The following is a 14,215-nucleotide window of genomic DNA, read 5'->3' as shown; positions in this document are numbered from 1 at the left end:
TAATGATAACAATTAAGTTTGTACTTGTTGCAATTTAGTTCCATCTTTCCCAACTAATTACCTATGTCCTGTACACACCCTGCATGTGTATAATAATCAGTGCATGCATCTGATGAAATACAGTGGAGCCACAAAATCTTACATCAAATAAAGTATCTAAGAGGCAATCCTGTATAAAGCCAATGGGAGCATAAAATTATGCCACCAAGGCTGCGAGGCAGGGAAGAACCAATACAAGGAGCATGCCTGGCATACCTCCACACCTACTCAGTGGCCGTTGCAGTCAGAATGTAGATGTGTCCAGGTGCCATCCAGCAGTTACTGCCTTGCCAAGCAAACAGCTTCTGTAAGAAGACACTACACGTCTCCTTATATAACATTATAAACATTAGATCTATTTAGTATAACACTCAACTATGCCAGCACAGGTCAACAAAAGGATCCCCTAGATATAGGATGCTGCCACACTGCAGAAATAAAGCAGTTTTATAGCACTTTACCTCCTATGACTCAATGCAATTGAATTTTAGGATTTGTAGTTTTGTTGGATGTTTCGCCTTCCGTCAGGGAGCTGTAGCACACCACTGAACTACAAATCCCAGAATTCCATAGTATTGAGCCATGGAAATTGATGTGGTGTCACTCTACTTTATTTCAGTAGCATGACACCAGACATAGTCTTCAAGTTACTATAACATTCTGTTATTTTATGAAGGATCTTTACTGTATTCCATTAGAAATTCTGTTCTTCTGCTATGGCAAATTAAAGGAGTATCTATAGAGAAAGTCAATTGCTACAAGAATAAGAGATAGAACAGAAAAGAGATCAGAGAAAAAGCCAGGGAAGTTTTTAACATTATAAGCTGAAGACAAATCTTTTTTTCTTGCAAGCCAGACCAGAATATGGATATGTAAGGCTCAAATCCATGACTTCCTCATAGATCATTTAATACTCTTTTTGATAAGGCTGTGTCTCAGTGCCACAGTAACTATTGTTAAACTTTATTTTGCTATCATCCACGCATTCATATCTAGCATTTCTTGTGTAATGGATTTCTAAGGCCATACAGCCCTATGTGCCAGCAGGAACAGTCTATACTAGTTCTAATCTTTAATTTTCAAGCAAAGTAATATTTTGGTGGCAGCGTGACCTCTCCCATGTCACACAAGTATCTGATAATATCTCCTCTCCATCCTTGGCAGGCACCATTCAGATAAGGCCTTACAGAAACTGTTACAAAATCTTCAGATGTTCCTCACTCCTCTTGCAGTAAATGAATAGGTTACAGATGTAAACACACACACACACACTTTGGTATGAGGTACCAGGACAGAAAATGTTTCAAATGGCCATAGAATTAAAATGCTAGGAAGTTAGTGAGACTCAAGACTAAGTGTGTCTCTATATTACATCAACTATGAATGGTGAAAATGGCTCAAGTTCAATCACCATGAGGTGAAACACAAATGCATTATGAATATTAACACCATATAAGTTCTGGAGATAAGCCAGGAGAAGTAATGACAGCAAGTGTTTTTATTTTTCTGATCTCAGCACATGGAATGACCAATACATTATACAATAATATGTATTTGAGAGGGAACCAATGCTAGCTAGTAAAAAAATGGTTTCTGTGCCAAGGTTGTTTTCTTGGTGAACAGAATGACTCGCTAAGCATTCAGAAAGCAGTTAAGACAACATCTTATTCTGATTTAACACAATTAACTATGCAGACCCCTTGTAAGTGATACATAATATATCTGGATTTTTTTGTTTCTCAACTGCTGTATTTAACAGCATGCAGTATGCCATCACATTTAGTGATGACAGTTTCATAGCAAGGAATAGGATAAATGATGAAGACTGTATAGTCAACGGTAAAGTGTAATCAGAGGCTAACCTTGTAAAAGTTGTGCAGATGTCTTAATTGCATCACATAATATTAGCAACACTCAGAGACAGAAGTTCTGCATGTGGTCTTATGTCTTAGCTCTTTCTTATGGCCCAAAGTCTAGTATGATTCAGCAGCAAGCTCAAGTAAAATATTTAATGTATTGGTATGAACACTTGCCTATTACTAATAGGGGCTTTTATCACTTCAATTGTGTATATAGTGTACATATATCAAGTTTATTACATCCAGTTTTATGCTAATTAACTGTCTACCTTACTTTAACATACAGTAACATAAAATTCAACAAGAAAAAACCTCCCTCTATACAAAAGCATCCTGACACTTCTCAGAAAAAAACATGTCTGCTTCCTCTCTTTTGAGCACAGTGCTGATATGCCCAAAAGAAAGCGTATAAATCTTGGCCAAATACATTTTAACCTTTAGTATTCCAGCAAAGGCCATGCATATCTGCTTGCTGAAATTAAAAAAAATAAATAGAGGCTTTCAAATGAAAGCATAGAGTCACCCAGCCACTCTGAAGTGGAGCCTGAAGGTTCTTAGAAACCCACTTTACATTTTAATAATCCACTTGATGCCACTAAACATCTGTTCCCAAATTTACCCATATCCAAGCCATACTTTCCTCCTGTAAAATATAACTAGAACATTCATATTCTTCCAGGATATTCACTCTGTTTCCATGGCAACATTCCGGGATTCTTTGGCTACCATGAGTCGCATTAACTGACTGTGGAATTTCTCAATCTTCTTTACATCTTGAGCCTGATCTGTCCTGTACTGCAGACACTGAAAGAAAGGGAAGGTAAATTTATCAGGGTTTACTTCAATTTTCTTAAACTAATTTTAATATGAATTTACAAAAGAGACATCAAGATGCAGCAACAAAAATATTGCTCTAGAAACAAGATACCATGTTTCCAGGATGCCATTTGTTATGTGCTCCTCTTATAAGGACCCAGAAATGTTTCTGTCATCCAGTCCGGGGGTTCTAAGTCAAGTTAGGTCTTATTTTCTCTCGCAAACATAGACTGGTGCACTCATACTTTCAAGGAAAGAACTATTTCTTTAGGACAGGGATGGGCAACCTGGAACTTTTCAGATATTATTCAACTGCAGTTACCATCATCTGACATCATCAGATATACTGACTAGGACTGATCAGAGTTGTAGCCCATTAGCATCTGGAGGGCTACAGGCTGTTCATCCTTGCTCTAGCCAAACAACCAAGTAGATGTTGAGAAACAGAACATTGGACTTACCTGATATACATCCTTTTCCAACAGAGAAGGTCTGAGCATCCTGACTTTGGGTGGCTCTGCCCACCTGGCTCCTGATAGGCAGGTAGAGATGAAAACACAACCCAGGGCCTTGGCCCCGCCCTCACGGGCGGAGCCACCCCGGGAATCCCAGTCAATGACAAGCCAAGGAAAAAACCCTTGTGTATGTTAATTTAAAATTTATTGGAAGGGTCTTGGCTACGAAAAATTTTGATGGGGCCACCCACCCGTGCCAGTAGGCAGTAACAGGGTGGGGAGGATGCTCAGACCTTCTCTGCTGCAAAAGGACATATATCAGGTAAGTCCAACGTTCCATTTCCCAGCATAGAAGGGGACGAGCATCCTGACTTTGGGATTTACAAAAGCAGTCCAAATTTAGGGAGGGCCAGCTGGTGCAGAGGTTCCACGTGGCTGCTCTGCAAATCTCAGACAGAGGGGCATTGGTGGTCAGCGCCGCTGAAGCAGCTGCACTCCTGGTTGAGTGGGCAGAGGTTGTAAGTTGAGCATCTTGTAGCAGATGATGATACACTCTCTAATCCATCTTGCCAGAGTGGAAACAGACACCTTCCTTCCTTTTGAGTTAGGTCGAAAGGAAATGAAGAGGGCCTCTGATTTTCTGAAGGCGGCTGTTCTTTTGAGGTAAACCTTTATGGCCCTGTGGACATCAAGGGTATGCCAGATCTTCTCCAAGTCCTTGGAGGGTCATGGGCAGAAGGAGGGAAGGACAATGTCTTGGGATGTGTGGAAAACAGAGTTGACCTTAGGAATGAAGGTCGGATCAGGTCACAGAAGGACAGAGTCCAGTCTGATGGTGTATAATTCTTTGCGGACAGAGCGCCGATCTTGGAAACACGGCTTGCCGACGTAAGCGCCGTCAACATCAATGTCTTAAGAGTGAGGAATTTGAGAGGCACCTCCCTCAGTGGCTCGGAGAGCGACGAGAGAAAAAACGTCCTACCAGGAGCGAGGCAGGAAGAAGACTGGGATTCCCGGGGTGGCTCCGCCAACGAGGGCGGGGCCAGGGCCCTGGGTTGTGTTTTCATCTCTACTTGCCTATTAGGAGCCAAGTGGGCGGAGCCACCCAAAGTCAGGATGCTCGTCCCCTTCTCTGCTGGGAAACTCACAAAAATAATCTAACAAAGTTCATATTCGCCCAGAAATTCCACAGGTTCAATGGAACTTGCTCACATTGCTCACACTCGTATTACAAAAGTATCATCTTTATTTATACCTCAAGTTTTCTCAAAATTGGGAATCAAGGCAGCTTAAGTATTACATTAATGTAAAATACTAATAGCTAAAATGGATTAAGGAATCACTTAAAAAAATAAACCTCCATCAAAATATTTTCTATAACTTCTTATGGACTCATGACGTTGACTTTCAGAGTACAATTACTAGTCCAGTGCAAACTCATCCCCCATCATCCCTATCTCCTTCTCTGGAGGTTTTTAAACAGAGGCTGGATGACCATCTGTCAAGGGTGCTTTAATTGTGTGTTCCTACATGGCAGGGGGTTCGACTGGATGGCCCTTTGGGTCTCTTCCAATTCTATGATTCTATTATCACAGTGCTTTCTGGGAAGGAAATTATTATTATTATAATTTTCTATTGCGCTGTAAATGTACACAGCACTGTACATACAGATAATCAATCAATAAACATATCAATAAACATATATAAAACCTGCCAATGGCGTACAATCTACAATCTACATATAAACAGTAGATAGTAATATAAAATAGAATTAGTTAAAAAACAGGCAACAATTAAAATATCAACATCCACTATCTAATCAACTATCAGATAAAGGAAAGAAAGATATGTTTGTATGAACTTGCCAACCTAAAACCTAAAACTTTTTAGTTCAATTATATAGAAAACATTTTGTATATCCTCCCCATTAAAGGTAGAATTCAAAGACATAGTTGTGTTAGTCTGGAAAATCAGTATACAAAGTGAAGTTGTAGCACCTTTGAGACTAAATGAAAGAATCTGGTAGTATGAGCTTTTGTAGTTTTAAGCCTATGCATCTGTATCTGTGGAAGTGAGCTCAAGCCTATGAGCTTCATGCTACCAGATTCTTTCAGTTAGTCTCAAAGGTGTTACAAGATTCCTTTGCATCCCAATAAAGCAGTAAGGCTTTGGTGGACGAAAGAGTTTTGGACTCTTCAGCTCATCTTTTTTGTCTGGTGTAGGGAATCAGCATATGGGAAGTGTGCATGATTCAAATCAGGATTTGAAGATGGTTGACTTTCATTCTGTTTCTTCATCATCATTTCTATTTTGGCAACATCTTCATCAGAATCCTGTAAAATATTACAGTATTGGCTTTCCTCTTGTGGATCTGAACAGCAAAGTCTGCAGCACCTTCATCATGAGTGGGAGCATGAATGTTATCCTTGTGATTATTCTCACTGGGCATGGTGGTCTGCAAAGTTCAAGACAAGCCTGACTATGAGCATAGGCAGTAGGTGAGTCTTTGTAGGCCATTGGAGGTCTTGCAGTGTTGCCAGGCTGGTGGGACCCAGGAAGGTGGGCTCTTCCTTGTTGACTTTCCCTCAAGTTGGGTACTCCCAGCACAGCCTCTTTTTTTTTTCTTTTTTGTGCACACACACAGGCCCCATTAAAGAAAATCCCTTCAGCAGTGCAATCCAATTTTTACACAAGAATTCCCTGCTAAAACAAGCGAGTTTAACTCACAGGTAAATACATACAAGATTGTAGCCTAAACTTATTTTTAACCTGTATTCTTGACCTAAGAGAAAACTGGTTCATATTCACATCAAGAACATGGACTTATGAGTACAGGTTGAATATCCCGTATCCAAAATGCTTGGGACCAAAAATTTTCTGGATTTCAGATTTTTGGGGGGAATATTTCCATACATGAGACATCTTGCAGATGGGACACAAGTCGAAACATGAAATGCATTTAGGTTTCGTATTCACCAAGGGGTCCCAATCTTTTTGACTTGCGGAGCCCTTTTTAGACTCAGTTTTTATGGTGGAGCCCCTAAGAGGCCTACCATATGTCTTACAAGTTAATGGTGTTTAGGAGTAATGTTACTATTCTTTAATTTCATTCAATTTTTATTTCTTTCATTTTCTTGGAGCAGCCATGGAACACCTGGGAAGTGCACACGGAGCCCTAATGGCTGCTTGGAGCACAGGTTGGGACCTGCTGGTATATACCTTATATACACAGCCTGAAGTTAATACTATACGTATTTTTTATTTTGTGCATGAAACAAAGCTTGTGTACACTGAACCATCATCACAAAGCAAAGGTATCACTACCTCAGCCGCCCATGTGGACAATTCAGGATTTTGGAATTCTGGATCAGGGGGACTCAACCTGTTAGTGGTATTTAAAAGACATTTCTAAGAAGCAAGCAATTCATACTGTTGCTAACAAAGTATCCTGCCATTTTTTCCTCAAATAAAACAGGCATACTAGTAAAAGGGTAAAACTTAGGGGCATTAAACAAAGGAGGTAAAGGACAAAGCAAAGGGAAACAATGCCAAAGAACTTACAAAATCCAGGCAGGCATAACTCTTTGTGCTCACCCTAAAGGCTGAATGAAGAGTGCAGTAAATCATGGCTGTGTGACATGTGGGAGAGGTGACCAGGCACAAGCAAGGCTAAGAAAGCTCACACATGTCAAAAAGGATGAAGAGGCAAAGCAAAGTGGAGACAATGTTAGCACTTGTTATACCCTTTAATGTGATAACTTTGCCTGATTTTAACCCAAAACAGTTGACAAACATACACTAATGTGTATTCTTATTCAAATCCTTCAAAACTCAATTCCTCAGCTCTCCTTGAGGGGAAGTACCAAAGAGCTGTCACCTGCTGCCATTTTCCCACCTAGCCATTCAAATAGGCCAGAAGTGGAGGGGGAATAACACTTTTTTAGGTGCTCTGAGACAAACTAAGCTCTCGTCTTTCACCACTCTACTCAGAGAATAGGATAGCTCCTCTGTTGGTAAGAATTAAAATACAGTGTTTACACTGACCTGAGAATAAGCCAACCCTAGTTTTTGGGATCAATTTTTGACTAAAATTTCTAGACTTATACATGCGTATATACAGTAAATATCATTCTTCAGTTAAAACAAAATCAAAAGACAGTCTTGCAAACAGTTTAGCATAGTCTTTAGAGGATAATACTGCAGAAACCCCACCATTAACATTTTACTTACAACAACATCATCCGTTACTTTGATGCACAGATTCCCATCACAGTGTCGATATTTGAGCACCACACGCACCTGAAATAACACAAACATCATTTTACAAATCTGCAAATATTGTTTCCACCCAGCAACTACAAAAAGTAACATGTATAATTTTGTAATCCACCTTGGAAATAGCTGTACAAAACTCAATAGCCTGTTTCCTCCTTTTAATAACCAGCTGGACCAAGCATGTTCATCTTTGTCACTTAGGGACTGAAAGAAAATATAGTTAGGCCCTTCACATTTGCGGTTTTGACTTCTGAGGCCCCTGGCTGGAATCGAACTCACAACCTTGTGTCTATGAGTGAGTGTCTGCAGTACTGGCATTTAACCACTGTGCTACCAGGGCTCCCTAAGCTCTCGTCTTTCACCACTCTGCTCATAGATATATAGGTGACCTTCAACTCTGAATCAGATAAACAGAGGTGTCATATCTTGTAACATGTCTAATTAGATATAATTTCATTTGAGAGGGTGGTTAACAGTAAGAAAACTTATGCTGGAAAGTACAAGAGAAAGACTTGTACAGATTGGCTTCAAGATAAAACCTTCATATTCAGAGCACATTATTTACTTTCAGCTGATAAGCCATTAAAAGCCTCTTTGGAACAGTCACCGATGCAGTATAAATCATGCATATACAAGATCATTGTTATTAATCAAACTCATCAAATTGAGAAGCATGTAATTTAGCAAGAGTCTGCAACACAATTGCGTGCCACAGATGCAATGTGCTATATTTCTCTGTGCAACTATTTAGGTACAGCCCTGTCTGCCTCAAAGAGAAAGAAATGTTTTAGGCTATTTCATCAAACAAAATAAAATAAAAAAGCCAATCTTTTAAATGTTAAGAATAAACATACTGCAGGAGGAGGTGTCTATCTATTTCATTCAATCAAATGCCCTCTCCCCTTGATTTGCAAGGGAAGTTCAAACCACAGTCTGGGATGCTCTATGACAAGAAAAGGAACATACTCCAAGATCACAAAGAAATAAAAAGACACTGGATGCAATACACAGAAGAGACATGGGAAAAAGACATGAAATGAATAACCATACGAAGATCAACTGCAAATTCTAAAAAGTGAGGTGGAAGTTGCAATAAGAGAAACTGGGAGCAATAAATCACCAGGTACAGGTGATATTCCAATTGAACTGATAGAATCCACACAGACCATATCATCTCCAATGTTAACTAAAATATGCTAACAAATATGTAAAACAAAATAGTGGCTAACAGACTGGAAACATTCAATATTTACCGCCACCCACCCACCCACACAAAAAAGGGAGATAAAAGGCAGTAGCAACTATAGGACCATAGCATTAACTTCCCATACAAGCAAAATTATGCTTTAAATTCTGCAACATGGACTCCAATCAAATATGGAGAGAGAAATTCCAGAGTAGCAAAAAGGGTTCAGGAAAGGCAAAGTCACTGGGAACAACAACATTGCAAACACATAATGGCTAATGGACCACATAAAGGAATTACAGAAAAGAATCAGCATATGCTTTATAAACTACAGCAATGAATGTGACTGAATAGATAACAAAAAGCTATTGATGGTTCTTAAGAACATGAGAATGCCACAATATCTGATAGTTCTGATGAGAAATCTGTACTTAGGACAAAAGGCTACTGTTAAAACAGAATATGGAGAAACAGAATGGTTCACAATTAACCAAGGGATCAGACAAGTCTGCATCTTATCACCCTACCTGTTTAACTTGTACGCAAAAAATATCATACAAAAAGCAGACTTGGACTCAGAAGGAGGAGGAGTGAAGATAAGAAGAAGGAACATCAACAGCTTAAGATATGCAGATAACACCATACTAATAGCAGAAAATTTCACAGACCTGGAACAATTATTAAGGAAGATCAAAGAAAATGCAAAGGCAGGATTACTGCTTAACATAAACAAAATTAATGACCACAGAGGAGTTCCAAAAATTCAATCTAGATAACATGGAAATCAAACCAGGCAAACATTTCCCACACAGAGAAGCTAAAGAGTAAAGATACGCAACTGAGCACTGAAGTTAGAATCATCAAATCCATTGCTTTCCAGATGATCATGTATGGATATGAGAGCTGAACAGCAAAGAAACTGGATAAGATGAAAATCAACTCATTTGAGATTTGTTCCTGGAGATGAGTGTTCGATTCTAGAACAGATCAAGTTTGAACTCTCCCTGGAAGCCAAGATGATCAAATTGAGGCTGTCGTACTTTGGCCACGTCATGAGAAGGCACTCGACTCATTAGAAAACACAACAATGCTAGGAATGGTGGATGAAAGTAGAAAGCTAGGAAGACCTCATGCCAGATGGATAGGCTCAGGGAGTCTATGGGCATGAATCTACAGGACTTGAGCAAAGCAGTGGATAAGCGAGCTTGAAGATATCTCATCCTCTTGGTTGCCATAAGTCAGGGTCAACTGAAGGGCAGTCATCACAGGGTGACAAGATATCCTCCTCCTCCAGGACATGTCCTACATTTTCACTTTCTGTCCAGGATGAGTTCCAAAAATGTCTTCTATTTTGATCATGACTAAGACATGAGTTTATATTTACATTGGTGTTTTAGCCTTTATTTTGTAATGTCCTACATGTTAAAATGTCTCACATTTTGCAGTGCCTTGTCCTCCTCTGTGGTTAGGACATCGAGTCACCCTGAGTTAACAACAACAGCATATGCCCCTCTCTAAATAGTTGGACTGCAACTCCCATAACCTTTCATGATTGGCTAGGCTGGTTAGTACTGCTGGGAGTTGCTGTCCATCATCTAAAAGCAAGGTGGGCAGATGTCAAAACCACAAAGGAGGACAAGGCACCAAAAATGTAGTAATTCCCAGAAAAATGTACAACATGACAAAATGAAAGCTAAAAAGACTCATAGATATCTAAATTTGTGCTTCTTAGTCATGCTCAAAATGGAGGACATTTTGGAATTCCTTCTGAGCGGAAGGTTCAAATAGAGGATTATGTTGTCCTGGAAAAGAATGACCACTCTGTCTGGAAGGCATGTGTTTCCCATTATTGCTGTATTACGTGCACCAAAATACGTCATGCAACTCAGCCACCAAATAACAACAACAACAACAACAACAACAAATGTTATTTCTTTCCAGCCTCTCCTCAAGACAGGGAACAACACGTTAAAAAACAAAATACAATTAAAAAAGAAAACACATAAAACCAACAGTTTAAACACAATACTGTAAAAGCATTAAGATACACTCAGTGTGGTCTAGTGGTTGAAGCACTGGACTATGACTCTGGAGACCAGGGTTCAAATCCTAGTTTGGCCATGTAAACCCACTGGGTGGCCTTAGGCGAGTCACACTCTCTCAGCCTCAGAGGAAGGCAATGGCAGTTCCCTAAGTCTAGGCCAGAATCAACCCAGGAAATGTATCAAATCCAGGAGACTTCTTGAACTTCTTGATTACTTGCCCATAGAGAAACATTAGAGAATAGTTGCCCATAGGAAAACATTGGTCAAGTATTCAATGATTCCCTATGGGCAAGTATTCCCCTATGTTTCTCTATGGTCAAGTATTCCCTTATGTTTTCCTATGGACAAGCATGGTTTCCCTATGGGCAAGTATTCCCCTCTGTCTCTCTATGGGCTGTACTCTCCTATGTCTCCCTATGGGCAAGTATTCCCTATGTTCCTTGGCCAAGTATGGTTTCTCTATGGGCAAGTATTCCCCTATGTTTCCCTATGGCCAAGCATGGTTTCCCTATGGCAAGTATTCCCCTATGTCTCCCTATGGGCATGTACTCTCCTATGTCTCCCTATGGGCAAGTATTCCCCTATGTTTCCTTTGGCCAAGTATGGTTTCTCTATGGGCAAGTTTCCCTTATGCTCCCTATGGGCATGTACTTCCTATGTCTCCCTCATGGGCAAGTATTCCCCTATGTTTCCTTTTGGCCAAGTATGGTTTCTCTATGGCAAGTATTCCCTTATGTTTCCTTATGGACAAGTATGGTTTCCCTATGGGTGAGCATTCCCCCTATGTCTCCCTATGGGCAAGTATTCCCCTATGTTTCCTTTTGGCCAAGTATGGTTTCTCTCTGGGCAAGTATTTCTTATGTTTCTATGGACAAGCATGGTTTCCCTATGGGCAAGTCATTCCCCTATGTCTCCTATGGGCAAGTATTCCCCATTTTTTCCTATGGACAAGCATGGTTTCCCTGGGCAAGATTCCCTATGTCTCTCTATGGGCATGTACTCTCCTATGTCTCCCTATGGGCAAGTATTCCCCTATGTTTCCTTTGGCCAAGTATGGTTTTCTCTGGGCAGTATTCCCTATGTTTCCCTATGGCAAGCATGTTTTCCCTATGGGCAAGTATTCCCCTATGTCTCTCTATGGGCATGTACTCCTATGTCTCCCTATGGGCAAGTATTCCCTATGTTTCCTTTGGCAATTGGTTTCTCTATGGGCAAGTTCCCTATTTCCCTATGGAAGATGGTTTCCCTATGGGCAAGTATTCCCCTATGTCTCCCTATGGGCATGTACTCTCCTATGTCTCCCTATGGGCAAGTATTCCCCTATGTTTCCTTTGGCCAAGTATGGTTTCTCTATGGGCAAGTATTCCCTTATGTTTCCTTATGGACAAGCATGTTTCCCTATGGGCAAGTATTCCCCTATGTCTCCCTATGGGCATGTACTCTCCTATGTCTCCCTATGGGCAAGTATTCCCCTATGTTTCCTTTTTGGCCAAGTATGGTTTCTCTATGGGCAAGTATTCCCTTATGTTTCCTTATGGACAAGTATGGTTTCCCTATGGGTGAGCATTCCCCTATGTCTCCCTATGGGCATGTATTTCCCTGTTTCCCTATGGGCAAGTATTCCCCAATGATTCCCGAGACCAGTGGCTCTCAACCTTTGGGCCTCCAGATGTTTTGGACTTTAATTCCCAGAAGTCCCAGTCAGTATGTTCTCTCTTCAGGAATTCTGGGAGTTGAAGTCTCAAAAATCTCAAGGACCAAAGGCTGAGAACTACTGGTTTTGTGTGTTGTGTCTGCGTTCGTTCATGTTTCAGACTTACGGCGACCCCAAGGCAAGCTCATCATGGGGTTTTCTGGGCAAGTTCCTTCAGGAGGGGGTTCGCCATTGCTCTCCTGAGGCTGAGAGAGTGTGACTTGCCCAAGGTCAGGAGGTACTACAACAAATGGCAGTACTTGCCCACAGGGAACCACTGAGGAATACTTGCCCATAGAGAGACATAGAGGAATAGTTGCCCATAGAGGTATAGTTGAATACTAGACCAACGTTTTCCTATGGGCAACTATTTCCCAATGATTCTCTGGGGCAGTGGTTCTTAGCCTTTGGTCCTCTGGCTTTTGAGACTCCAACTCCCAGCATTCCTGACCAATGAGAACACTGACTGGGGCTTCTGGGAATTGGAGTACAAAACGTCTGGAGGCCCAAAGGCTGAGAACCACTGCCCAGCCCCTCTCCCCCAGCAAAGGCCGGCCTCTTCCCAGCCTCCCTGTGCTTCCCTCCCCAGGTGCCACCTTCATGGGGTCAGCCAAGTAGAGCTTCTCGGCCGAGCGGCTGAACTCCTCCCAGGTCTGGAAGTGCGGCATGGCGGCCTCCTTCCCCGGCAAACGGACACCTCAGCACTAGTCGCCCCAGCGCACCCAAAATGGCGGCCACCGGCCAGCCCCGCTATTGGCTGGACTGAAAGCTCCCACCAATCCCGCGCCACGTCCGTCAAACGCCTTTTGGCCCCGCCTCTTCCTGCCTTTTAGAACACAGAGGCGACAAAGCGAGCGGCTTCCGGTGCCCTGCTCCGCTGCAAAGTGAGAGAAACCCCACAGCGCCCCCTAAGGACCCCCTGGGGAAACACACCCAGCATTTGCCTCTGATGAAAAGTGCCAAAGCAAGGCAGCAAAGGAGGAAGAAATACAGGTCCACACTGCAGGAATAATCCGCTTTGAGACCTGCCCTGGTTCAGTGCTAGGGTTATTGTTATTATTGTTGTTGTTATTATTGTTATTATTATTATATAAATAATTATATTATTTTATATTATTATATAATATATTATTATATTGTCTTAATAAGATAAATATTAAATATTAAATTATTAATGGATTTTTGTTTGTACAGTATTTGTTAAATGTTTTCTGCATTAATGTTACTCATAAATCGTAATTCTCATATGCTGCTGAATGTAATGCTAATAGTTGTGACATAAACAATTAGCAAAATTAAAATTACTGTATATACCCCAGTATCAGTTGACCTCGTATATAAGTCAAGGGCAGGTTTTGGGGTAAAAATTACAGATTTTGATATGATTTGTGGGTAAGTCGAGGGTAAAACCGTCATGGAAGTGAGTGCGCAGACATGAAGAAAAACACCTGGCTGTCTTGGAGCTGTCTGGCTTTCCAGGAACTCCTCCTTCTGCAGCTAACGAAGGACACTGAAGCCAGACCTATCTCCAAAAGGAGGCACTTATTCTTTATTGCTGTATTTACAAAATGTGAACCTTAACTTGAGCTACACACTATCACCAATCCACCAACAATCCACACAGGTGCACTGAGGTCCTGGGCCTTACATAGGCATTTTCCATGAGGCCACTATGCCCAGCCTCTTCCTGTGGCTTTTCCTGTGCCACCTGCATTGCTGTCCCCAACCAGGATGACACAGCATGTTTACAAACTGCGCTACACGCTCTCTGGCACCTCATGACCTTGTACCATCATTAGTTTCCAAGACACCCATCTGCAATCAACTGCCTTATTAGCAAGCTGACA

The 14,215-nt window shown here is 41.2% G+C and overlaps 1 protein-coding gene across 1 annotated transcript; it reads right to left on the bottom strand.

Moving 5' to 3' along the window:
- Positions 1–1,522: 1,522 nt before the first annotated feature.
- SRP9 (signal recognition particle 9) lies at positions 1,523–13,129 on the bottom strand. The gene is made up of 3 exons (XM_042445896.1): positions 12,965–13,129; positions 7,400–7,468; positions 1,523–2,702 (listed from the first exon to the last, which is right to left on the bottom strand). Exons 1-3 carry the CDS (start codon positions 13,034–13,036, stop codon positions 2,583–2,585), a joined length of 261 nt encoding a protein of 86 aa, XP_042301830.1. The 5' UTR covers positions 13,037–13,129; the 3' UTR covers positions 1,523–2,582.
- Positions 13,130–14,215: the final 1,086 nt, after the last annotated feature.

The sequence above is a fragment of the Sceloporus undulatus genome, chromosome 1 (genome assembly GCF_019175285.1).
Source record: "Sceloporus undulatus isolate JIND9_A2432 ecotype Alabama chromosome 1, SceUnd_v1.1, whole genome shotgun sequence".
Classification (NCBI taxonomy): Eukaryota; Metazoa; Chordata; class Lepidosauria; order Squamata; family Phrynosomatidae; genus Sceloporus; species Sceloporus undulatus.
The sequence above is the reverse complement of the archived record's forward strand: the minus strand, read 5'-3'. Positions and strand labels throughout refer to the sequence as shown.

Excerpts from the sequence above, each read along its gene's own strand:
- SRP9 (XM_042445896.1), bottom strand. The coding sequence starts at position 13,036 with ATGCCGCACTTCCAGACCTGGGAGGAGTTCAGCCGCTCGGCCGAGAAG. Across the intron at positions 7,469-12,964 it reads ACTTGGCTGACCCCATGAAG|GTGCGTGTGGTGCTCAAATA; the intron begins GTGGCACCTGGG and ends GTGTTATTTCAG. Across the intron at positions 2,703-7,399 it reads AAGTAACGGATGATGTTGTT|TGTCTGCAGTACAGGACAGA; the intron begins GTAAGTAAAATG and ends CCTTTCTTTCAG.